General features: G+C 41.8%; 1 protein-coding gene and 1 pseudogene across 2 annotated transcripts in view; one reads left to right on the top strand and one right to left on the bottom strand.

The window, feature by feature from the left end:
- EVA1A (eva-1 homolog A, regulator of programmed cell death) overlaps positions 1-25,369 on the top strand; it is a 601,323-nt gene that overhangs the window by 123,268 nt on the left and 452,686 nt on the right. Inside the window, exon 2 of the mRNA XM_082249889.1 lies at positions 3,897-4,111. Coding sequence (XP_082106015.1) covers positions 3,897-4,111 — 215 coding nt within the window. The remainder of the gene's footprint in view (positions 1-3,896; positions 4,112-25,369) is intronic.
- Positions 20,679-24,395, bottom strand: LOC309550109 (serine/threonine-protein kinase SBK1-like; annotated as a pseudogene). The gene is made up of 4 exons: positions 24,278-24,395; positions 23,166-23,368; positions 21,474-22,260; positions 20,679-20,693 (listed from the first exon to the last, which is right to left on the bottom strand). The product of its transcript is annotated as a serine/threonine-protein kinase SBK1-like (transcript).

Below are 25,369 nucleotides of genomic sequence, written 5' to 3'. Positions count from 1 at the left end.
CGTGTCTACCCCCCGACTCCAAACTGACCCATTTAGTCAAAGCCTTCAGTTTTTTTTTTTTTTTTTTTCTACATGATCTCACGCAGAAAGATGTATTTGGATGACCTATTCCTGCACTTTGAAGAAAAGCATTGTGCAGCTGTCAGTCAAACTGGGATTCCACCATTTGAACTAGGTACTTCTCACATTGTCTGTATTGTTCTCATATTTACGTGGTTTGAAAGATGGAGTCTTAGAGTGTTGAAATGTGAAGTTTACTTTACCCACGTGACAAGTTTGCCCTAGCATATCTCAATGGAACTTAAAAAAAACCCTCAAATACCTTGGATGATGCACTACTTGATAGTAATTTTACTGGCTTAAATATTGCTTGTCACCACTGGGCTTGTGTATGAAATGCTTCCTGAAGTGTAGGTATGGCAATTTTTCAATTGCGAAATCATGAACTTCTGAACCTCACAATTGCTCATAATCACAGTTTGGAATTTTGTTGGAAATATTCTATGACTGGTTGATGGTTAACTTGTATATTACAAATTAATCTGAATGTGTTGTAGGGCTGCACTCCATTGGCTGGAAAACGGTGTGTGTGTGTGTGTGTGTCTTTTTTTTTTTTTCCCCACCCCTGAACACCCAAAGCCAGTGCAATGGCTGCACAGTACCCAAGATAGTAACAGTGTAGCAATGCCTCAAAATAAAACCTTTTAACTGCTATTTGTTTTTTGATTGATAAAGTGAGGCCTCTCAACTTCCCAACCCAAGGGCAGTCAAACAAATTCAAACATCAATAGCAGATACCTAAACGCAAAGAGGGCAAAGCATTAGCCAATTTTCAATATGTAATTCCAATAGAGACAAGCTGTCAAAGCAGCAAGTGAAATGTCTGACAGATGTACAAGAGTATTGAGACTCTCGCTGGGGCCCCTGTGCCTTCACCTCCCTAAGTTCTTCATATGAATATATCCACAAGGCAGCCGGACAAAGATTAAAAAAAAAAACACAATTTATAATGCCTTGCTATTTGCCCTCAGCTGACTCTCTTGCCCAAGGCATATGCCCATATTTGCTTTATGGTAAGTGTAGCGCCCTCTAAAAACTGTTCAGGGTTGTGTGTGTTTTTTTTTTTTTTTTTTTCTGTTGTATTGCCACCTGCTGTTGAGATATCTGTATGTGCTTGGAGATCCAGCAGTTATCCATGAAAGGCATTGCGCATGAATAGTCCATGCTTCCTTATGGCAAATACAAGCTGTACGAAATCGAATGGACACGGTTTCATATATTAGCGCATTACCAGTCACCGGATCGCTATGGAACAGTGGTGGCTGGTGCTCAAAATTTTTTTTTGGGGGGGGGGGGCGCAAACCGAAAAATATAACAGGCATTGCTTCGTGGCAAAAAACACGGTAAAACGGGGGGGGGGGGGTTTGCTTCCATTCACCTTTTGTATTCGCAGAACTCTGGGGATCGACTGTGCGAGGGCTCCCTCCTGCTCTCTGTCAAAAAGCTGTCCTGAATGGAGAAAATCTACAACGGCAATGGAGGTTTGCCAATGCCTACACATAAGTAAGGTGTCATCCCATGTGCCAGGGGGCATCAAGGCCCATTAAACCTCCCCCTCCCAGATGCTGCCAATCTCTCAGCCAGCTGCTTCCTCCCACCAGTTGCACAGAGAAGGAATGAATGAAATGAAGCAGAAGTGGGGATTCCCTACTATGGCAGTACCACCCCCCCCCCCAGCCTGGCATGGATCGCAAGCTTCCTTCCACAGGTTCTTCAATTCTGCTCAGCAACTCAATGATATTCCCAGCAGCTCTCTGCCCCTGCAAAGCTGTGCCTGCAGTAGATAGTTGACAGAGACCCACACACAGCTCTAAGTTTGGTGCACCACCTTTACCAGATCACTGGTGCCCCCCATCCTTGTCCAGGTTGCTGTTTAGCATTGCATCCCTGAAGCAGGTAAGCCTATTGCATGCGTGTGATCTCCAGTAACCCCATAGCAGGAAATGCTGACTGTGTCTCCCTCGCTCTGTGATATTGATCCCCTGGTACTCAGGGCAGCCATCAGAAATTTTGGGGCCCCCTACATAGCTTTCGGCCTCGACACCCCCCCCCCCCCAGGGCATGACCACCAAAATTCCCCAGTAAACCACCCACTGGCCATCCCAACAAGTCCTTCAATACATCCACTTTTATTTTAACACTCTTACAATATAATATATAAAAATGAAAAGTGAATTCCAAGTCAGCGGTGCTCTCAAGATTTAACAGTGGAAATATATTTTGGCTGAAACATATGAAGCCTGCCACCACGACAAGATAAGACTGTTTTGAGCAGAACCCTACATTAACACTAGCTGTACTACCTTTTCAATGCCCCCGACACCTACTGCCCTCTTTAGAAAACCCTCCGACACAATGACTTCTAAAGAAGTCCACCTGAAACCTACTGGCCTCTATATAAGACCCCGGGACACCTACCAACTTCAGATACCAACCTCTTTATAAGCCCTCCAAATATCTACCAGCCTGTATAGAAGACCTCCCATATATTTATAGATCCCCCTCCCCCCCATCACCATGAAGTGCAGGGAGATAATTGGAGGGGCCCCTCTGTCCCATCCAGGAATCCTGACCACCTGAGAAGACGACCCCCTGAGCCGCTTCCCAGTGCGCATGCTCACAGCTGCGGAGGGTAGGGAATTTTCATGGGGTCGTGTTTAATGTTACACCGCGTCATTCATCAGCTGTTGCGCATGTCCCACTGCGCATGCCCAGCCACTAAATGAAATCGTCTCTGCTCCAACCCCTGTCCGACTCTCCAACTCCAATCCGGACAAATCGGTTCTTTACACCACTCCTGTCCGAGCGCCACCTCGTTAATACTATATATCCTCGGGGGTTATTTTTTTATTGTTTAATACATTGAAATAACGGCCCTAATTATTATTATTACCAATATCCGCAATTCGTTTCTGCTTTGTTTCTAACCCCTGACCTCTGCCATCTTCCGGTTCATCACCTATTTATATAGTGGGATATGCTGTGTGGTCATGCCCCCTGATGTCAGTTATGACGAAACCTGTTGGGAGGAGCCTAACCACATGAGGCTGGTGTTGCATGCTACTGGTGGTCGGTCAGGTTTTTGGCTTGAAACAAACCTACACTACATCTTTGCCATTTTTTATGTCTATTGTATTGGAGATATGAGGATCCTGTGTGCAGGCTTTATTGGTTCAAATAAATACTTTTAATGATATCTGCGCAATGATTGCTCTATTATTTCCTCATGTATATACCTTGGAATCTATGCTCATGCGGATTGTGTGACCGGATCTAAACGCTCAAGTGATTTGATATACTGTATGCTCTTTTCTGATCGATTCAAATGCCCAAGTGATTGATATGTGCTTTATCTGACTGCTGTTTATCCTGTGTCATCTGGCAAGAGGCTGCATGTTTTGGCTCTCTTGGTGGTGGCTATATCATTTTCTCCTTAAGTGTTCATGTATATCTCACTGGAGGACTATTTGGAATTTATGCTCTGAGCGCTGCTATTTCATTTGGTTGTACATGCATGGTCCATGCTTCCTTATGCCAAGCACAAGCTGTAGGAAATCTAATGGACAATTTCATATATTCACACAAGACCAGTCACTTGATCTCTATGGAAATATACTAGCTTGCTTACAATTGAACTGAGGAAGGAGATCCTCTTTTATAAGCGCATATTTTCTACAAAATTTTTTCATTCAAACTGGTAAGGCTACTTTTAGAAAGTCCTGCAGAAGGTTTTAGAATGGTTTGTGGTGGCCCATATTCAGTTCCCTGTCATTTTAGAATTGGCTGGAATTGAACAAATCTGTATTATTGTTAAAATATTTATTTTTTATTTTTAGGTTACATTTCCAGAATGCTGAGGAATTATACAGTGCGAGGCTGTGATGGTGAATACATATCCCTCAAATGTCCTCACAAAACCACCATCAGCATTCAGTCTTCATTCTACGGGAGGAATATGCCAAGCCACCAGATATGTCCATCACGCAACACACAGTCATTTGCTACCTTCGTCAAAGAGGATGTATCCTGCTCTGCTGGGACATCTCTCCAGGTACACAGTTGTAAAACAATGAGAAACAGTCTGTTACCTTTTCATAGTCTGATGACATTTCACAGTAGATACTAAACTGTTGTGCACTTTCTTTGAAGAGTTTATTGAACACTGCTTGTGACCACTACTTGTGACTCAATTAGTGCTATTAGATAGAAATGAATGCCGCGCCAAAGGGGTTATGTGTAATACTGATACCAATATTAAATCCTAAAAATGTATACCAATCTAAAGTGCAAGTGCCAACCGAATAATAAATAATGTGCAAATATATATAGTGTCATAGTGGGCAAAGTATATATAACTAAGTTGCGCTAAATTGTGTTATAAATGGCAATGAATGTCAAATTAAGGCACAATATGATGTTGACTCCAAATGAATGTCCTCTAAAAGTCCCAAATAATCTCCAGAAATTAACACAGTCCAAAATGTAAATTCCCAAGTCAGAAACGTGTATCACCGGTGATGTAGTCTCCTTACCGGATAAAGGAAAGGGAAAAGCCAAACTCAAATTAGGTCTGCCAATCTCAGATCTGCAAGCCCATATTCATCTCAGGTGATGGATGGAAATCATGTAAAGAAAACAGAAGCTTCCATAGCATAATACTGTTGTTAAATGACACCCTGAGAAGTGCACACCACCACCAGAGCAGATAAGGATGAAAGTTATGCACCAGCACCCCTATGTTCCAAATGCTTACCAGAAGATAGGTAAAGGGACACACAAAAGCCACCAAATTCAAAGATCACCCCAACATCACTGCCTCTTACCAAATCGCATATGGGTAAACGCCAAATGTCCCATGGATGACCCTCGGAACCAGCAGTAGGTGGAACGATCACTCCAAATCACAACCAAGTATGTAATAAAAGAAAGCTTGATAGTGTAAAACCAACAAACCCTTTATTCACAAATGGTAAATTTTACTCACAAACATAAGAAGCATCAAGCGTAGATACAGGGATTGAGATGAGCCGCCGGCCGGTCGGCTCCTCCGCCCGTCCTCAACAAGCTTAGTCCAGCCTGGACCAATTACGTGTGTGTGTGTCATAATCATTGGATCCCTTTGGAAGATGCCCTACTCTTTACTGAACCTAGGTTGCATAGGCAGCATTCAGATTTTCCTAGTGAATGCAACGTGTTCAGATTGGACGAGGTGGACATTGTGATGTTACTGTCCAACATCCTCTAATCTGTGAATGCTTTGCATCCAGTGTGAAAATGCAAAGTTCCCTAAATGGTGCCCATAGCAAGCAAAGGACTTCTGTGTTCACAAAGGTGGGCGGCTGCTCAGTACAGGACATGAGAGCTATTTGAAATCCCTGTGCTACCTACAGAGACTCTGAGCTTCACTGGGATTGCACAAGTATGGTACATACTTACTTTTGTCTAAACTCCTACCAATGTAACTATGTATAAAATTGCCATGCCTACACTTTTTCTGCTAATTTAATTTAGGATGAAAACTTTCAGGATAACCTAGATACCTCCAGGACAGTTGTCTGATACCTAATTGCTTTTATAAAGCCTCTCTTTGCATATGCATTCACCACTTCAGGTGGCCTTCTGGTATTCCTCTTGCACGCATCAGCATTGTGGAATATGCTTTAATCGTTGTGTTTAACTTGTCCATTGTTGCTGTAATGAATTTCCTGTGGTTCAGTCAATTACCTGTGTAATAGTATAGCCTGGGGGTACATTTTGGTAGTTGCTCGCTTTTCAGCAAGTTTTATTACACTCTTTGTACTGCACTGGTAATGTAAGCAGAAGCTAAATCCACACTGTTGACACTTCGCAAATAGAGGCCCGGCTGCCAGTCAACAATTGGGATTTTGCTGAAGACAAATTGCAAGTTGTGTGGTTACATATCCTTTTTCTTTTATTTTACCAACCCCGGAATACCATCCTCTTACAATTTCAACAAATAACTGCATCTAGATGAGTTACATAGGCTTTGCCAGCTAAATAGACAGAGGATGATTGACTGTTCGCTAATGTGTATTTAGCCCTGATTGCAATGTATAGCTATATTAACATACCTTCAGGGTCTTGTACTGCTGCAGTGATGTCATGCCTTAAGTCTGTGGTTAGATCCTGTTTTGATTGCTTTACAAATTTAAGTTTTTTTTTTTTTTTTTTTTTTTTCTTGAAATGCTAAAGCTAGCCATATACTTCAGATCTATCTGGTTCAGTCCTAGGGCTGAATGCGAGTCTGTAGATGCTGCATCCATGCTAATCAGTGTTGTATTTAGACCACCTGCTGCCAAAATACCCAAACAGTGACTGCACCTGATGGACTAAAAATTTTCCACTTGGCTCAGTCTAATTTTTAAATACTTTATCAAACCAAGTAGTCCCAACAGGTCTACTTGTGGCTCCAATTTCAGACCATTGAGTAGAAATGGCTAAAATTCAAACAGTTTAAGCCTAGGTTTAGACTGGCAATTCACTTGAAATGTACATTCGGAGTACTTCCCAATTTCTCACTGGCTTTAATGTCAATTTAGTAAACCATGCACCTCACCCTTTAACCCACCACCACGCATACATGTGAGCACGGTTATGTTGCAAAAACATAGGTTAGATATGTTTGTTTTTTGGAAGGAATTTCTATAGCTACAGAGTGCTGGCTTTAAAAAAAAAAAAAAAAACTCTCTAGGTAAAAACCTTGTAAAAATCTGGTCTGTTACAAATCATAAACTTCTTATCAAATACTTAACCCTCACCCTGTAAAACAACCCATTTAGTTTAAAATGGAAACGAAAAGCAAAACATTTTTAGTAGACTTGCCCTCAATCCTACCTCATGACTCCACTCCCATACATTTTGCAGTAGATTTACAACAAGTGTTCTGTAACTAGCCTACTCACTCCATGGCAGGCTGGGTACCTGTCCAGTGTAGGAAATGTTTTTTCAGTTTGACCTACTCAATGGCAGCATATGTTTGGGAAATAACTAGCCACAAACAAGGGGAGGATGCGGAAAAGTAAGGTTTTAATTATCACTCTAGCCAACAGAAACCTAAGGTCAAACGTTAACAGGATAAGGAAGATAGCTTCACAACATGGTGAGCCAGAACAACTTTTAGTGGGAGGACCATGTTATCACTCTTGGCACCCTGTTAATGAAGTCTGAGTTCCACACTCCTGGTTGAGTGTAGTCATTGCTTCCATAGGAGCCATGCTTTTAGCCCTATAAGCTGGTCGGCTAGCCAGCACTACCCATCCAGCATTGATTCTGGATTAAGGCGACAAAGATGGCCTAAAGCCTTACTCAAAACCTTGCGTTGTTAGCAGACTTCTCAATGTCCAGGAATACATCCCCTTTCGGGGGGGGGGGGGGAGGTTAGTCCTGTGAGACAGTTTTTTGTTGGGAGTTCTCTGGTATTCAGAATGAATAAGGACATTTTTTGGGCTCTTCGTGCAGTCAAAAGGGGACGTGGTCCCACAAAAATTGGCTATCAATGGGGATACTGTTAGAAGGTCCCAGTGATTTTCTAGGATAGCTCATACCATTGGTCCCCATAACTGGTAATGATCCTGGGATACTCACTCCCACTTAGATCTCCATGTCTGGGTTTACTGGGAGCCTATCTGCTTATTACACTACTAAGCCCTTGTTTTAGTAGCTCTTAGAGTTGAGTGAGAATAACACCTTTCCCTGAAACTTTCATACATGTCCTTAGCCTCTGCCCTAAAATCCTCCTTCTTGGAGTTGCGTTTTATATGTAAAAACTGTCCTGTTGGGATCCCCTTAATTAATGATTTGGGGTGGGGACTCTGGGCCTGAAGTAATGTATTTATGAAAGGTATTAGTGATTAGTTATCTTATTCTGTTCAATGGACACCTGGAGGTCCAAGAAAGGAAATTGTAATTTTGATATTTCTGGAATTAACATTCAATTCTTGAATTAAATTAGCCAATTCATTTTTGATCCTGCCAATTCCATTTTTGATCCTGTCCATAACATAGGTATATCGTCGCTATATCTCAGCCACAGTAGACAGTGTATGAATCCTTGATGTATCTCGGCCACTACCTCATGTTCCCAGAGGCCCAATTGGAGGCAGGCGTAGGCCGGAGCCCACGGTGCTCCCATACTCGTGCCCCTGATCTGTTGGAAGTACCCACCAAGGAATTGCAATTGTAACGCTCTGGGGTTTGATTTAGTGAACTGGATTTGCAGCTGCAGAATTTCCACTCAGTAGTCTTGTAGAGATGTGTTGAATCACCTTATCCAACTCTCCTGACTCATCATAGTGGCTCAGCCTGCTTCAGTATGCACATACACAAACACTCAGATAAGATGTTGCTGGAGTGATAGATATCTATGCAATATTATTGAGGTGATATACTGAAGGAATAGGCTTGAGTAGTGATAGCAATTAATGATAGGCACTCAGGTAGTAATGTTGCAGGAGCGATAGCAGATGGTGATAGATAGTATGCAGGAGGGTTAGCAATCATGTACAAGTAACAGGTGGTAGGGGATAGCAGATGAAGTGTACAGGAGATGCTAAGTTAATGCAAGGATATAAGTTACAGGTGGTGGTAGGTTCAAGAGCTAGCAATCTAGGTAACGATGCAGGTGATATTGTAGTGCATATATCCTAGAGTTTAGCAACAGTTCTTAATATGCAAGAATAGATAGCATGTGACTTGATAGGAAGGGATCCCCTGCGGGGTACTTATCACTGGCTGGTAAGCGAGGTAAGGATCAGGTAGCGAGGTAAAGGATCAGGTAGCGAGGCTCCGGTCAACTCAGGTATAGGGAAGATAGCTGGAGGATTCGGCAGCGTCAGACAGGGATGTATAACGAGCGGTTGCACGAACCTCTTGTGAGTGCACACCGGCGGTTGAAATAGCCGCTCAGAGCGGCGCCTAGTGATGACGTCATCAGATGTTAAAGAGACATGCAGCTATATGCGTTCCACCTACCTGAATGGTGGAACGCAATGCGGAAGTAAGAGACTAGAAAGGTACTGAAAGTACCAGGATCTTACAGTACCCCCCCCCCCCCATAAGGCCGGCTCCAGAAGGCCTATAGCACTGGTCTCTCAGGGTATTTAGAGTGGAACCTTTTTATAAGCCTGGATGTGTGAACGTCAGAAGCATCCAACCAGGTGTCATCTTGGGGTCCATAGTTTTTCCATCTGATGAGATATTGGAGTTTTCCTCTGTGGATACGAGAATCCAAAATCTCCCTAATCTCAAATTCTTCTCCCCCTTCAACTTGTACTGGAGGTGGAGGCAAGATGGTAGGTCTAATTCCTTGGTTGGGTATATGTGGCTTTAGTAGAGATACGTGGAAAATGGGGTGTATCTTAAGATCTGCCGGTAAAGTAAGTCGAACTGCAGATGTCCCAATGAGTTTCTCGATTGGGAAAGGTCCCAGAAACAGAGGTCCAAGCTTTTTACTGGGGATTTTCAACCAAGTTTTTTGTAGATAGCCAAACAAGATCCCCAATAGTATATTGAGGAGAAGGTCTTCTACGAAGGTCATAGTACCTTTTTTTTTGTTGGCTGCGAGCATGTGAGATGGTGGTGTTAAGTAAACCCAGAGAGTTTTTTTTTTGGGTGAGATAGTCAGAGGCTACTGGATTACTTGATGGTAGGATGCGTGGTGGAAGAAGTGTGGGATGAAACCCATAGTTTAGGTAGAACGGACTTTGCTTAGTAGTACTGTGGGTTGCATTATTATAAGCAAATTCCGCCAAAGGGAGGAGGTCCACCCAATCATCCTGTAGGTATGAGGTGTAGCAACGCAAATATTGTTCAATACACTGGTTGACTCTTTCAGTTTGTCCATTGGTCTGTGGGTGATAAGGGGAAGTAAGTTTTTCACTCAATATGTAGTATATGACATAGAGCTTGCCAAAACTTAGAGATGAACTGAGAACCCCGGTCAGATAGAAGAGTCTTTGGAATTCCATGTAGTTTGAACACATGTTTCACTAGTAATTCCGCTGTTTCCTTAGATGAAGGTAGTCTGCGAATAGGAATGAAATGTGCCATCTTTGTCAGATGGTCCACTGACACTAGGATGGTAGTAAATCCTTTGGAAGGTGGTAATTCTACTATGAAGTCTAGAGACACAACTTCCCATGGAACTTTGGGTATTGGTAGACTGCAAAGTAGGCCAGATGGTTTTGTAGTGTCAATTTTGGACCTTGCACAGATGTCACACGAGGAAACAAATTTCTGTACAGACGTCTTCATTCCAGGCCACCAAAATTGCCTGGTGATCAAATTAAATGTCTTAGTCATACCCATATGTCTTGCCATAGGTATGTCATGTGATAGTTCCAAGATTTTAGTACGCATACCAGGAGGTATGTAGAGTTTGTTGTCAAAGTAGAGGAAGCCTTCTGCATCAGCACTTAGTTGTGGTGGTGGTGAATCCAGTCCTAGACTGTGCAGAATCTCTTCCTTTAAGGAACGAACAACACCAATAATACGGTCATGGGGTATTATAGGAAGTGAAGGGATTTCAGCACAGTTATCTTCGGTTAACCGTGATAGGTGTGTAGGTCACTAAGAAATTGAATCTTAGGAAGAATAATGACCAACGTACCTGCCGATGGGAAAGGGTCTTGTTGGTCTAAAGGTATTGGAGATTCTTATGATCTGTATATATGAGTATTGGCAACCGGGTACCTTCAAGTAAATGTCGCCAATTTTCAAGTGCCAGTTTTATGGCAAGCAACTCTTTTTCACCCACTGGGTAGTTCACCTCTGGGCTACTTAGTGCTTTAGAGAAGAAAGCAACTGGGTGGAGTGGTGAAGTATTCGTTGGTCGTTGGGAAAGAACTGCTCCTACAGCCATATTTGACGCATCCACTTCTAGGATGTATTGGAGGGATGGGTCTGGATGGCGTAGTATGGGAGCAGAAGTGAAGCTTGATTTTTAACAAGCGGAAAGCTTTATTTGCTTCTTCAGACCATTTGTATGTTTTTTTTCATACTTGTAAGTTGTGTGAGCGGTCTTACAATAGAAGAGAAGTTCTTGATGACCTTCCTATAAAAGTTTGAGAACCCAAGGAATCGTTGTAATGCCTTACGAGTTGTTGGTACAGGCCAATCCAGAATACACGATATCTTGCTCATATCCATCTTGATGCCATTCTTTGATATGATGTATCCTAGGAATAATACTTCTTCCTTATGAAATAGGCATTTCTTCAGCTTTACATATAAATTGTGTGCGAGTAATCTGGACAACACAAGTCTTACATGTCTTACATGTTCAGACAAGGATTGAGAGTAAATGAGTATATCATCCAGATATACCACAACACAAACATCGAGTAGGTCTCTGAAGATGTCATTTATAAACCGCTGGAATGCTGCGGGAGCATTACACAATCCAAAGGGCATCACTAGATATTCAAATAGTCCGTATCTAGTTCTGAATGCCGTCTTCCACTCATCCCCATTACGGATACGGATGAGATTGTATGCCCCTTTTAGGTCCAACTTTGAAAAGTAGGTGGCTCCACGCACTTGTTCAATGAGTTCCGGAATGAGAGGTAAAGGATAGCGATCCTTTATTGTGATAGTATTTAACTGCCTATAGTCAATGATAGGCCTGAGACTTAGATCCTTATTGCGGACAAAGAAAAGTCCTGCAGCTGTGGAAGAAGTAGAGGGTCTAATAAACCCTTTCGCTAAATTCTCATCCAAGTATTCCTTAAGATGAGAAAGTTCATCCTGAGATAGAGGATAAACATGTCCGAAAGGTAGTTTACTGTTAGGGAGTAGATCAATAGAACAATCATAGTCCCTATGGGGAGGCAATACTTGAGCATTTTTCTCAAGGAAGACTTCAGATAGATCCTGATAGCATGGTGGTGGTGTGATTTCATCTGACACCATGGACAGGATTTTTTTATAAGATTGGAGGTTACACGTGGTCTCGCAATAGTGAGAGGGGGAAGGTTAGAGTCCGTGTTTTCCAATCAATGTTTGGTTGATGTATATGTAACCAGGGAAGCCCCAAAATAATGGGAAAATGTGGTGAAGGTAATACATCAAAGGTGGTGGTCTCAACATGAGACTCGTTAGTAGTAACAAGAAGTACTTGTGTCTGATTGGTAATTGGACCAGAAGATAACGGAATACCGTTAATTAAACTAACAGACAGGAATAGGTTTTGAAATAATAGGTATTTTATTCAAAGCAACAAAACTAGTGTCAATGTAGTTCCCACAAGATCCTGTGTCGATCATAGCCTTGGTAGTGATTCTATTTTGGTCCCACTGTAAGATCAAATGAATGAAAAGATAGGGATTAGAAAAAGAAGTCGTTAATCCCCCCAGTAATACATGTGAACACTCACCCTCTTTTTTGCGGACAAGGGGACAGACGCTTATCAGATGATCAGCGGAAACGCAATACATGCAGAGATTTTGAGATTTTCTCCTGGCTCGTTCAACAGACTATAATGGTGGGCGTATGATTCCTACCTCCATAGGAGTAGGTTCAAAGGATGAAAACCGAGAAGCATTGGGTAATGGTACTTCCATTTTCTCAGCCTTCCTTTCTCGTAAACGTCTGTCAATATTGATGCGGAGTTGTATTAAGGCATCCAAAGTGCCAGGTAAATCCGCTCGGGCGAGCTCGTCTTTAACGGCTTCGGATAACCCGAGCCTGAACTGGGTTCGCAGAGATGCATCATTCCACCCTGAATCAAGGGTCCGTCTCTTGAACTCTGCTACGAAGTCTTCAACAGGTCTCCTTCCCTGTTTTAAAGCCCTCAATTGGCTGTCAGCAGTACTCTGCCTATTTGGGTCTTCATACAGGCTAGAGAGTTCTGCTAGGAACGCAGGATAGGAGTTGAGAAGAGGGTCATTTTTCTCAAAGAGAGTCTGCCCAAGCCCGTGGATCACCTGACATATATGAGATAGTGGTGCAGACTTTAATTTGGTCTGTATTGTAAGTACGAGGTTTTAAATTAAAAGCAATTGACATGCGTTTTTAAATTCACTAAATTTTTTCCGATCACCTGTAAACACTTGTGGAGGGTTTATTTTGGGCTCACTGGGTTGAGCAGCAGTGAGCTGTGATACACGGGCTATCTGCTGTCTCAAAGTCTGATTTTCTTTTTGCACTTCGGTAAGAGAAACAATTAATGCATCTACCTTTTGTGTTAGGTGCATCACATGAGTGGCTAATTCTGCTGAATCCATTTTTTCGGGTTCGTGCAATCTGTAACGCTCTGGGGTTTGATTTAGTGAACTGGATTTGCAGCTGCAGAATTTCCACTCAGTAGTCTTGTAGAGATGTGTTGAATCACCTTATCCAACTCTCCTGACTCATCATAGTGGCTCAGCCTGCTTCAGTATGCACATACACAAACACTCAGATAAGATGTTGCTGGAGTGATAGATATCTATGCAATAGTATTGAGGTGATATACTGAAGGAATAGGCTTGAGTAGTGATAGCAATTAATGATAGGCACTCAGGTAGTAATGTTGCAGGAGCGATAGCAGATGGTGATAGATAGTATGCAGGAGGGTTAGCAATCATGTACAAGTAACAGGTGGTAGGGGATAGCAGATGAAGTGTACAGGAGATGCTAAGTTAATGCAAGGATATAAGTTACAGGTGGTAGTAGGTTCAAGAGCTAGCAATCTAGGTAACGATGCAGGTGATAGATATTGTAGTGCATATATCCTAGAGTTTAGCAACAGTTCTTAATATGCAAGAATAGATAGCATGTGACTTGATAGGAAGGGATCCCCTGCGGGGTACTTATCACTGGCTGGTAAGCGAGGTAAGGATCAGGTAGCGAGGTAAAGGATCAGGTAGCGAGGCTCCGGTCAATCCAGGTATAGGGAAGATAGCTGGAGGATTCGGCAGCGTCAGACAGGGATGTATAACGAGCGGTTGCACGAACCTCTTGTGAGTGCACACCGGCGGTTGAAATAGCCGCTCAGAGCGGCGCCTAGTGATGACATCATCAGATGTTAAAGAGACATGCAGCTATATGCGTTCCACCTACCTGAATGGTGGAACGCAATGCGGAAGTAAGAGGCTAGAAAGGTACTGAAAGTACCAGGATCTTACAAACATGAATTCCAAGAGTTCAATAAACTCATTTTGAGCTCCCAAATTGGGATATTCTTCTTCCAAAAAGTGGGCAACTGCCTTCAGACCCCACTCATGTGGGATCAACGTTTTAAGGCGTCTAAACGCCGATGCCCACCAAGATGGTTCCTTCTGGAACCTGAATATTGGACAGTTTATAGATAAAACATTTCTGGTATCCCTCACATATGAGGGAAGTTCTAGGACCCTGTCTTTGAGTGCATCCACATATTTGCCAAGCCTCTCCTTTGGTCCTTTTATTGCTGAGACAATTGGTCTCCCAGGTGGTCCTTTTATTGCTGAGACAATTGGTCTCCCAGGTGGATTCGTAAGTGACTTATGGAGTTTTGGGATGACCTAAAATGTGGGTACATTGAGCTTATCCACTTTTAAATATTGTGCCTTTTCTTTTTGATAAAAGTTCCACCTCAAGGCCCAGATCTAATTTACGGTTAAGAACAGTGCCAAGAGAGGGGAACGGATTGATAATCTTAAATTAAGTTGTATGGTCATAAAGTTGACGCAATACTTCTGCCTTATAGATTTTTTTTCACTCATTAAGACTACGTTACCCCCCTTGTCGCTGCCCTTCACCACCAGACCCGGGGCTTGTTCCAGTTCCCTCAGGGCTTATCTTTTATCTTGAAACAGGTTATCCAAACCTTTCCAATTCCAGTCAACTATTTCCATATCCTTCTGGACCATATCCAGAAAGAGTTTCAGGTTTTTATGCTTGGCAATTGGTGGCATTTTTTGGGATTTTATTCTAAGATTGGAATCACGTCTAATAGGTTGGTCAGTTTCAGGTTCAGAGTCGCTATCCCGATTTTCATCCAGCAATGACATTAGGATTTTAATAGTTTATTTTTCATCAATAGTAGGATTTGGGGTGGCTCTGAAACTGATCCCTTCACCTGATGCCATGCTTTAAAAATTACTTTACGTAGGAATAAGTTGCGATCTTTATAAATCTCAAATTCATTCATGGGGACACTGGGGAGAATGTCAAGCCCTATGTATTAATTGGATATGATGCTTTTCTAACTTAAAGTCAGATACATTTACTATCTTCAGATCCTGACTACATTTATCATTTAGTGATGGTTTGATCATTTCCTCTGATTCCTCAATCTCCAATTTTTTCAGTTTTTTTGTTGGGATCTCCCTCTTTGCCTTTTTCTTCTACTGGGTCTTTGAGACCTTCCTTTTTTTATTATATTCTTTTTGGTTGTATTCAATTTGGTATCTAGCCTGATTTCCCTTATTTCTACCTCCTAAATGACTTTTTTTTTTTTTTTTTTTTTTTTATTTGTCTACACATTCCGGATCACTTTCTGAGGATTAGTGGGCCTTTCTACTAGATGTATGTTTTCTTTAGTGAAAAGTGTCTTGATCTACTTCTACCACTCTCCATTGTTGGTACAAAAACATCTCCTTTTTCCCAATCCGTTATGTTTTGCCTAAATTTCTCTTGTTAGTCTTAAGATTACGCTGAATTCTTTCTATATTTTTTTTATTTTTTTTTATTTGTCACATTCTGGGTTATCTCTGTAGGGGTCCAAAAGTTCCACATTTCGATCTAATTCGCCCTGTATGTCTTTTTAACTGCTATTGCTCTTCCCCAATTATAAGCTTCATCAATTTTACTCCCCTTTCAGTGCATTCCTTTTTCCATTTCTCTAAGAATCTAGGTGTCCAGCTGGTATGATCATCTCTCTTAGCCCCCTAGGGATAACACCATGTATAACATGAGACTGTAGGGACGAAATATCCAATTTTTGATTCAAAAATTTAATTGCTAATTTCTTATAGCTTTTAAAGTTTTTTGTTAAGTGGTTCCCTTTCTATATCTGCGGATATAGGTTCCTTACTAAAAGCAGTTTGGATCTCCAAATCGAAGGTATCGTCAATTCTATATGCCATTTTTTCAGACCATCAAGCAGCACCTTGTGAATAATGCACAAAGTATGGTGGAATACAATTATAATAGAATTCAAAAAATGTCACACTCAGTGGGTTACTGGGGTATAGGAAGGGATTAAAATAATCCCGTAATTACTTAACTAGTTCCGGAATGCACGCCGCCAATTAACTGCAGCAGGCAGCCCCTCCTGCGTGAACCAACGTAGACCTATGTCTGTCACGCGCCTGCAGCTAGGGGGTGGGCACCGCCGGCGGTGCACCCCAACTCTGCAGCGGGGACTCCGATGCACGGGGCAGGCCGCTCCGATTGCCACCTGACACCCGCGATCATTTCCCGCTGAGAGAGAATGGTCAGCTGTTCTAAACACAGCTGACCATTCTTCTCTCTGGAATGATCACCGAGTGCCTGTGATCCTTCTATATAGGATCACTGGTCTCTATGGTCATTCCATAAGCCCCGTCCCCATGCAGTTAGAAACGCACCCCTAGGTACACATTTAACCCCTTGATCACCCACTGTGTTAACCCCTTCCCTGCCAGTGTCATTATTACAGTAACAGCATATTTGTAGCACTGATTACCGTTGTAATATCACTGGTTCCCCCCCAAAAATGTCAAATGTCAGTTAGGGGTCCAATCTGACTGCAATGTTGCAGTCATGCTAAAAATCGCAGATCGCGGCCATTACTAGTAAAAAAATGACCTAAATCTTTCACGTATTTTGTAGACGCGATACGTTTTGTGCAAACCAATCAAAATACGCTTATTGCAATTTTTTTTTTTTTTCTTTTTGGGTATGTTGTATAGCAGAATCTGAAAACAAAAGATTTTTCACAACTGTCGCTCTATTTTTGTTTATAGCGCAAAAAATAAAAATCAGAGGTGATCAAAAACGACCAAAAAAAGCTCTATTTGTGGGGAAAAAAAGGGCTTAAATTTTATTTATGTACAGCATCACATGACCGTGCAATTGTCCCTTAAAATAACGCAGTGCAGAATAGCAAAAAAATGGCCTGGTCCATTAAGGGGGAAAATCTTCTGGTCCAGAAATGGTTAATGAAGAACAAAGAAGGGATACCCCGGATCCTCACTTAATAATACACCCTGATTAGTCAGGAAAGGTCAGTCTGAATCACTCCCAACTATGTAAACCTTTCCTGAGTCTATCACAGCCACAAGGGCTGAGCAGCCACCAACCTAAACAAAACAATTGCAAAAAAAAGGGGGGGGGGGGGACCTGTATAGAACAGGATCCCAGAAGGTTGACCTACGGACAAACAGAGATTAAAAAGAAGTAGCTTTTATTAAATATCAAAAAATAAGGCTTTACAAAAAGCCAATACAACCACCGTACGTTGTGCAACTAATCCACACTATTAAAATAAGACAGCGCTGTCTAGAACTACAAGGAGATAACAGCAGCTGCTCATGCATTACCCAGTTACATTCAACCAGCATACACAAAGCAATTTGATGAGGCTAGTAGCTATTTGGCTCATCCCAGTATGGAAATTGGCGTAGCTTTTATAAGATCTTAACACTCATCACCCAACCTATAACACATGTGGACTGCCGACTGTGATTGTCTAAATCCTCCTGCTAATCCCTATAATGGTACCTGCACCATGATCTACAACAGCAATTTGCATGGCTTGAAGCGTCCTCTTGCATGCTTGACTTGGCCACACCCTAAATTACTATCTACTATTCCTACTGGGTACCCAGTCTGTAACCACTACATTAAAATAAAAAAAGCTGGATGAGAAGACATTGCTGCATTCAGAACCCTTTGATCCAATTGTAATACTTGTATTGCACATATTACTACATCCCTCTTCATATTTGGGTAGAGCAAAAAAGGTCACCTTGTTTCTATGTTGTATCTCCCTTCATGTCCAAATGTACTTTCTTTCTGCACCACTTCTATTTCTTAAATGAGAATTTAAATGTTTGGTTTGTTCATATAATTCCTTGAGCCCATCAAAATATACAAGAACTTATGTTTTATGCACGCAAGTTTGTTGCATTCAAGAGAACCAGCTACACGTGAATGGATAAACTTGGCCTAAAACATATTATATATCCTATCAAAGTGTACAAATACAGCCTTGTTGAATAGATAACTTTTCCTTCTGTGCTAATTCTTAAAGGGGCATCTTTTATAAGGAGTAAATGTGACCTTATCCAGGCAAGTGATGCAGATATATCAGTAAAGCCCCGTACACACATACCGATTGTCGGCCGTAAATATTCGGCCGACGACCGATCGGCCGATTGTAGGCTTGTTAGTATGATGCTTCCGACAGCCGACAGCGCATTTTCGGCCGAACAGAATCTGTCGTGCAGGCATTAAAATTTTTGTTGGCCAACACCAGAACGGCCGATTGTTCGCCAGTCAGTACAGATTTCGGCCGACAGACAGCAGATTAGCAAGACTGGGCATGCTCAGAAAAGAAAAAAGACAAGGAATGTTAACCATCACATGACATCACTTCTGCAGTCGGCTGTTGTTGGCCAACAAAATTCGTGTGTAGTCTTTTGCAGTTTTCAACAGACACGACAGCCCTGGACAAAAGACGGCCGATCGTTCGGCCGACGATCAGTACGTGTGTACGGGGCTTTACTCTAATTCAGAACTCATGCACCAGGAGGAGAACACCTGCAGTTATTTGGCTTTTTAACATTAGCTGCTTTTACAGTTATGCCCTAAAATGTATGTAAAGGCATTTTATCTTGAGTAGTGGGAAGAACTTTATTTATCCTAATGGCTGTCTATGTGGCCCTTGGGGAAATCCATCGCTCAATGTGTCCTGGTGACCATTGTCGTCAAACAAAGTGAGATGCAATTTAAAAATTGTCAATGAAGGATTTTTGTTAGGTTGGGTTCACGCTTGAGCAATGACAGACATCGCATCTGATTCAGAGGTGAGCATAAATCCTCTGATGGGAATACCTGTGATGTCTAGGAAGGTAATCCCCACCCACTCCTCACTCTGTAGCAATTTCTTCCTGAATGCATATTTTGGAAAAAAAAGCATAATCTGGTTGCATATTCTAAAAGGGAAGTGTAGGAAAACCTCCAACAGGACACTAGTAGCAAAAAAAAGAACTGACCACTTATCTACTCCAAAACTACACATCACTTTTTAAAAACCTATAATGAAAAAAATATACAGTAATCTAGCTTACTTGTCTTTAGATGCAGTGGCTTTTTTTTTTTTTTTTTTTTACCTGGCGATCCTGGCAATATCCTACATACTGTTCTAGTGTTCTATGAGTGACAACTCTTACTCAATGGAGTAGCAGCACTGACTCCATAGAACATGCATGCAAATGCATCTCCTATCACCTTTGCTTCATAAAATAGAGGGAAGGTGTTCTGTAATAAATGGCAACCATGTAGCTGAGAGCTGCAGAGGCCCAAACTATCCACTCAGATTTTCTGTAAGGATGAAGTTTTCAGATTTTAACAAGATGCTTTACTATACTGTTTTTGATTTCAACTGAGCTAATTATTAATTTATGAAATAAACATGTGCAGCTGTGATTGTTGGTGAGCAGAGGGGGGAGAGAGATTGGCTCAATCAGACTGTGCGGGTAACTGCAATAGTATATACTGTGGGCAGATGGTGGGAGTACAGTCCGATTGCTGGACACTTGGATGACTGCAGGCTTGTAGAGGGTGAAGCAACCCTGTGTGGATCCAGGAGAGAGAGAGAGCCAAGCGCCGATCTAAGTGTAGCACAGCAGTACTTTATTGACACACAAGTGAAATGTTACTCACAGGAGGTGCATAAATGCAGGCATCTTTAAAAGCAGTAGGGGGGGGGTCTCTGAAGTCACATCCCTGGTGGAAGATCCGGTCAGGCGGTAGCGCTGTTGTGATGGAGGACAGCCGATGGCCTCATGTGGGAGGCTGGGGACGTGCCGATCCTCTGTGATGGTGATGCAGCGTGGGTCTGCTGGTCGGATGGCTGTGACGTCACTTCCGGAGACACCAGGGGACGCGTCAAGACGGCCTGAAGAAGGAGCGGAGCTCCGCAACACGTCGCCGTTCGATTCCCCTGGTGTCTCCGGAAGTGACGTCACAGCCATCTGACAGGCGGACCCACGCTGCATCACCATCACAGAGGATCGGCACGTCCCCCGCCTCCCACATGAGGCCATCGGCTGTCCTCCATCACAACAGCGCTACCGCCTGACCGGATCTTCCACCGGGGATGTGACTTCAGAGACCCCCCCTACTGCTTTTAAAGATGCCTGCTTTTATGCACCTCCTGTGAGTAACATTTTACTTGTGTGTCAATAAAGTACTGCTGTGCTACACTTAGATCGGCGCGTGATTGTTGGTGGACCATGCTGTAGCCTATGATAGACTGGCTATGTTGTACCGTCATGTTGGCATACACCTGGTGCAATGGTACATTGTGATGTGTTTTTTTTACTTTGCATGGTTTTTATCTATGCAGAAACATTAAGTGTAAGATTGGCTAATTCACAAGAGCTTTACCTCACTATTATAAGTGCCAAATGCATTTTCACACAAAATAATCACAGGTTCTCAATCTTTAGAGACCAAAATCATAAACCCATTAATTTCAGCAAAAATATTCCAAGAATATTATGTGCATTTACTGGATTTCATACATGTGTACATGTAAAAGGCTTCCTTGTGGACATCTAAAGGCCCCAAAGAATGCTGCTAAACGCTGCCATCTTGGGATGTAATGTTAGCAATCCCTCTATAGCAGGGATCTCCAAACTATGGCCCATGAGGCATTGTAAAATGCTGACATTCAGACATGACTAGGCATGAGAGTTGTAGTTCCGGAACAACATGTGGGCCATAGTTTGGAGACCCCTGCTCTATAGTTAGTATGCCTCTTTGCTCCTTCCCTGATCAAAGTATCAAAGTGGAAGAAAGGCTGTAGTAGGGAATTAACTCTCCCTGCAGTAGTCATTTTTTTTTCTCCTCCTTGTTCATTCAAAGACACTGGGCAAGTGAATAAATGGGGGGGGGTTGCAAGCATTTCAAATAATTGACTTTTCAGTGGTTCTAGATTTTTAAGTTTGTGACAGTCTCTCTATTATCATTAACTGCTACCTGGCAATAACTGTAAGGTTCTACAAGATGTTTGTTGAGTAGATCAGGATAAAAGGGGCTCTTATGAAGTGGAGATAAAATACATTTTTATGCGTGCGACCTATGAGGCATACAGCAGTTAAACGTGGGGTCCCAGACTCATCCCCTTATGGCATTTTGGTGCCCAGAAGCTTCTATTTTTCAAAAGACACGTTCAGACTTTCTAAAAAAAAAATATTTATATATTTTTTTTCTGAAATAACTGGAACACGGTCAAATGGGTCCATTTTAGCATAAAGTGCATGGAGTTCCTGCTTCTGTATGATCACAAAATGAAACCCTTCAATAGCTTAATCCCCCTTCGATTGTAGATTCCTGGTCCTGTATGAATATAAAATCAAATTCTCCAGTGTCTTTGTCCTCTTGCTCTGTGGGTTCCTGGTCCTGTATGATCACAACAAATTCAATTTCTTCAGTGCCACCTGCCATCTCTGTCACTACCTCCTGGTAGAATTCTTCTATTCTCCAAGTATAGGGAGTACAGCTTATGATGGAAAGAACAGACAGTCGAGAGATGGGGTCCTGAGAGAAGAATTTGTTGAACATCATCAGGGCTTCTTTTGTGAACTTCCGCCAATGAGCTGGTGGGGGAAGGCGATTGTCGCACATCTGCCAGGTCTTGTAGACTTGGTACAGAATATCCTCCTCCAAAGCTTCTTTCCAGGGGAAGTTTCCTGTTAGCGCAATGAAGAGAATAACTGCAAAAGCCCAGGAATCTACACTTGGAGTTATGACCAAATACTGGTTTTTCTTCAAAGCACAAAGCTCTGGTGACATATAGGGGATGATATGGGACATTGAAGTGACGATGCTCCCAATAGTCTCAGTTAGGCTAAAGTCACACAATTTGATTGTGTGACATTCCTTGTCCATGAGCAAGACATTGTCTGGCTTAAGGTCTCGGTGCACCAGTCCTCTGCTATGCATGAAATCCAGAGCCCATGCCAACTGTATTGCACAGCGTTTTACCATTTCTTCTGGCATTCCTACCTGAAATGTAAGACAGAAAACCATTTATTAGACATTTCAGGGGCGTAACTACAGGGGTTGCAGGGGTTGCAATCGCTACCGGGCCCCATGCTCCAGGGGGCCCAGTAGCAAAACAGTGGGTGAACCTCTAGGATCTTAAAGGTCACACTTGCGACCGGGCCCTGGCATTTCACCACTTTGGGGAGGCCCCAAGATTGCAGGAAGGGGGCCCACTGCAGAACTTGTGAAAGGATCCTGATGCGGGACCATAATAAAAGGCCATGCAATGAGAGTAAAGAGCCCCAGGATTAGTGGGAAGAGCCCCGGGCTTGAAGGGAAGGGCCCCGGCCAGGGGTCTGGGAGGCCCTTCATGGTTTCTTGCATCGGGGCCCTGAAGGTTCTAGTTACGCCTCTGAGACATTTCAATATCACATGGAACACAACATAATCCATGTTAATTGGCTTTAATTGTTCTACAAGAATCTGTCATTGACATGCAGCTTTCATGAAAGGGTCAGTTTACACAACTGAGGTGTGTATGGTTTGAATGGCCCAAAAGCTATCTGCATGAACTTTTTCCTACCTGTTTGGCTTTTCACATTTCATGCAATAAATCATGATTAGGGAGCATAGTGTATAATTTTAAAGTTTAAAAACCTGGGCAAGACATTAATGTTCTTTGCAAAAAAAAACAGGACTGTAATAAACTAGAAAGGGTGCTTTTTTTAAAAAAAAAAAAAAAAAAATCTCTATCACTGGGTAGAAAACTGGAGTTAACAGTAGCCATCTATTTAGAAAAACTTCTTCCCATAGAAAGATGAAACCTTGTCAATTTGATGTCCGCAACAATTTTCGTTGTTTCATTTTCTTGTCTCCCATTATAATCAAACGAGGCCCACTGAAACAAAAATATATAATTGGCTCACCTGAGGCTCAATGAGGTCATGTAGGGTTCCAGCTGTAGCAAGCTCCTGGGTCATGATATAATAGTCCATGGTGTCGATGAAGATCGGATAGGTGGTGATGATGCCTTGGTGGTTAGACAGAGAGATGGACATGGAGAGCTCCTTTAGGAAGGATTTCAACTTGGTCCTCTCCTTTCTCGCCAATTTCACAGCCACTGGTTTACCTTAACATGAATGAAACACCTTTTTAATAATCAGATCCTAAACAGGACTTCTAAGGAACATCCTACAAAGGTTTTTGCTGTCCATATTAAATGCTTTACTGCTCCATTCTACCACACTGTGCTAAAAGTGTGAAGGGGAGAAAAATGGTTTCCTATACGTTTTTTTTTATTTTAAACCCTTAGCTCTCAGGAAGGCTTAAATAAGTGATGTAATATCACCGGGTCTGAAAGATTGGTCTTTGTTTTCCAATTTTTTTTTTTTTTTCCCCCCATTTTCAAACCAGCCCCAAATCATTGAGAACTAAGATTGCTGGTTACTATGGGTAATCAGTCTAATGTGTTGCTCCTATCTTTTTCATATCTTTTTCATTTTTTTGGAAATGTTCAAGTTTATAAACCTCTATATTCTTACTAATTGTCAATAAAGACAGGTCTACTATATGGTGCATCTATAATCTGAAAAACAAGCACAGCCAGCATTCTTCTTGGAAGCCAGTTTACATATGCTATGCTATTGTCTAGAGCAGGGATCCTCAAACTACGGCCCTCCAGCTGTTGCGAAACTACACATCCCATGAGGCCTTGTAATTCTCTGACATTCACTGACATGACTAGGCATGATGGGAATTGTAGTTCCTGAACAACTGGAGGGCCATAGTTTGAAGACCCCTGGTCTAGAAGGAAGGGTATACCATGCAGTCAATAAGTCATCTGGTTTTTAGCATGATGGCTGCAGAATCTATCTGTGTTTTGCTTGGGGCATATCTCTAGCTGGCTGCAAGTGGTTAATATAAAATGCTAAAATATAATTTTAGGTTTAATTGATACATAAAAATCATAATGCTGAACATTGAGGGAATATATTAAATGTATAAACTAATACTTTCATGAAAAGTACTTTTTACTTACCGGTGGCCTTGTCTTGAACGAGTAGGACTTCACCAAAAGTACCTTGACCCAGCCTTTTGATGACTTTATATTGATCTGGGATCTCCTCAGCGTAAATCGTTGTAAAAGTAGGTTCCATTGTAGGGTGGGGGTCTTCTGCTACCTTTTTTTTTTTGAAATAACACACATTTTCAAATGTCAATAAATAGATATCCAACATTGAAATTGGGCACTAAATGGCCATCTAGGAGTTTTTTTTTTTTTTTTTTTTTCTTTCAATTTTTGTTTTTTTGAAGCTGGATCAGATTGTTCAGATTTAAATGGAAAATTCTTTTTTTATGCTATACCATGGTCAAAGAGAATGAGGACACTGATAGACTAGTGCTTTCGCATTTGGGTCTATTTCCCACTGCGAGCAATCTATTATTATTATTATTATTATTATTATTATTATTATTATTATTATTATTATTATAAAATAATAATATTATAATGTTTTTTTTCCACAGCTTAGAAATGGAAAATATAAAAGCTGGCTGTTCTGTAGTTTAAACCAGCTTTTGTCTCAACTGTAGAGCAGCCAATTGGCTTTATAAAATTAACATTTTAAAAACAATGTAAAGATGCTGACTGCAAGTGCATCTACTCAGGCAAGTTCCTGAGTATACCCACGTCCTGTAACTGATTGTCAGGGAGGTTGTATGCAGCAACTTGTTTAGGGCAGGGAGAAACTCCAACTTTTACATCCTGCAGCCCTAGGTGCCTGTGTCACATGATTAGTCCCAGAATTGCAGCAAGGAAAACTGAGCCAGTTGTAGAAAATTACTAGTAATGTTTTTTATGTCAACAGTGTACAAAGAAACCATGTTTGAATTTTCCATTTTATGAGACATTGAAGATGGCTGCAGACCTCATAGAAAAGTAATCTTATATTCACACTAAATACTCCTGTCCCACTAAATAGTTCAGTCCCTGCCATTGCTGGGATAATGGAACATAATTGTTAGGAACATAATTGTTAGGTTGCTATGGGTGACCTCAAATGTACTTTAATTATGCGGTGCATAGCGGTGGAACTACATTTTTTTTTGGTGATCTGGGATTACCGAGTTA

Source organism: Pelophylax lessonae (genome assembly GCF_965119305.1).
Source record: "Pelophylax lessonae genome assembly, chromosome: 3".
Taxonomy (NCBI): Eukaryota; Metazoa; Chordata; class Amphibia; order Anura; family Ranidae; genus Pelophylax; species Pelophylax lessonae.
The sequence above is the reverse complement of the archived record's forward strand: the minus strand, read 5'-3'. Positions and strand labels throughout refer to the sequence as shown.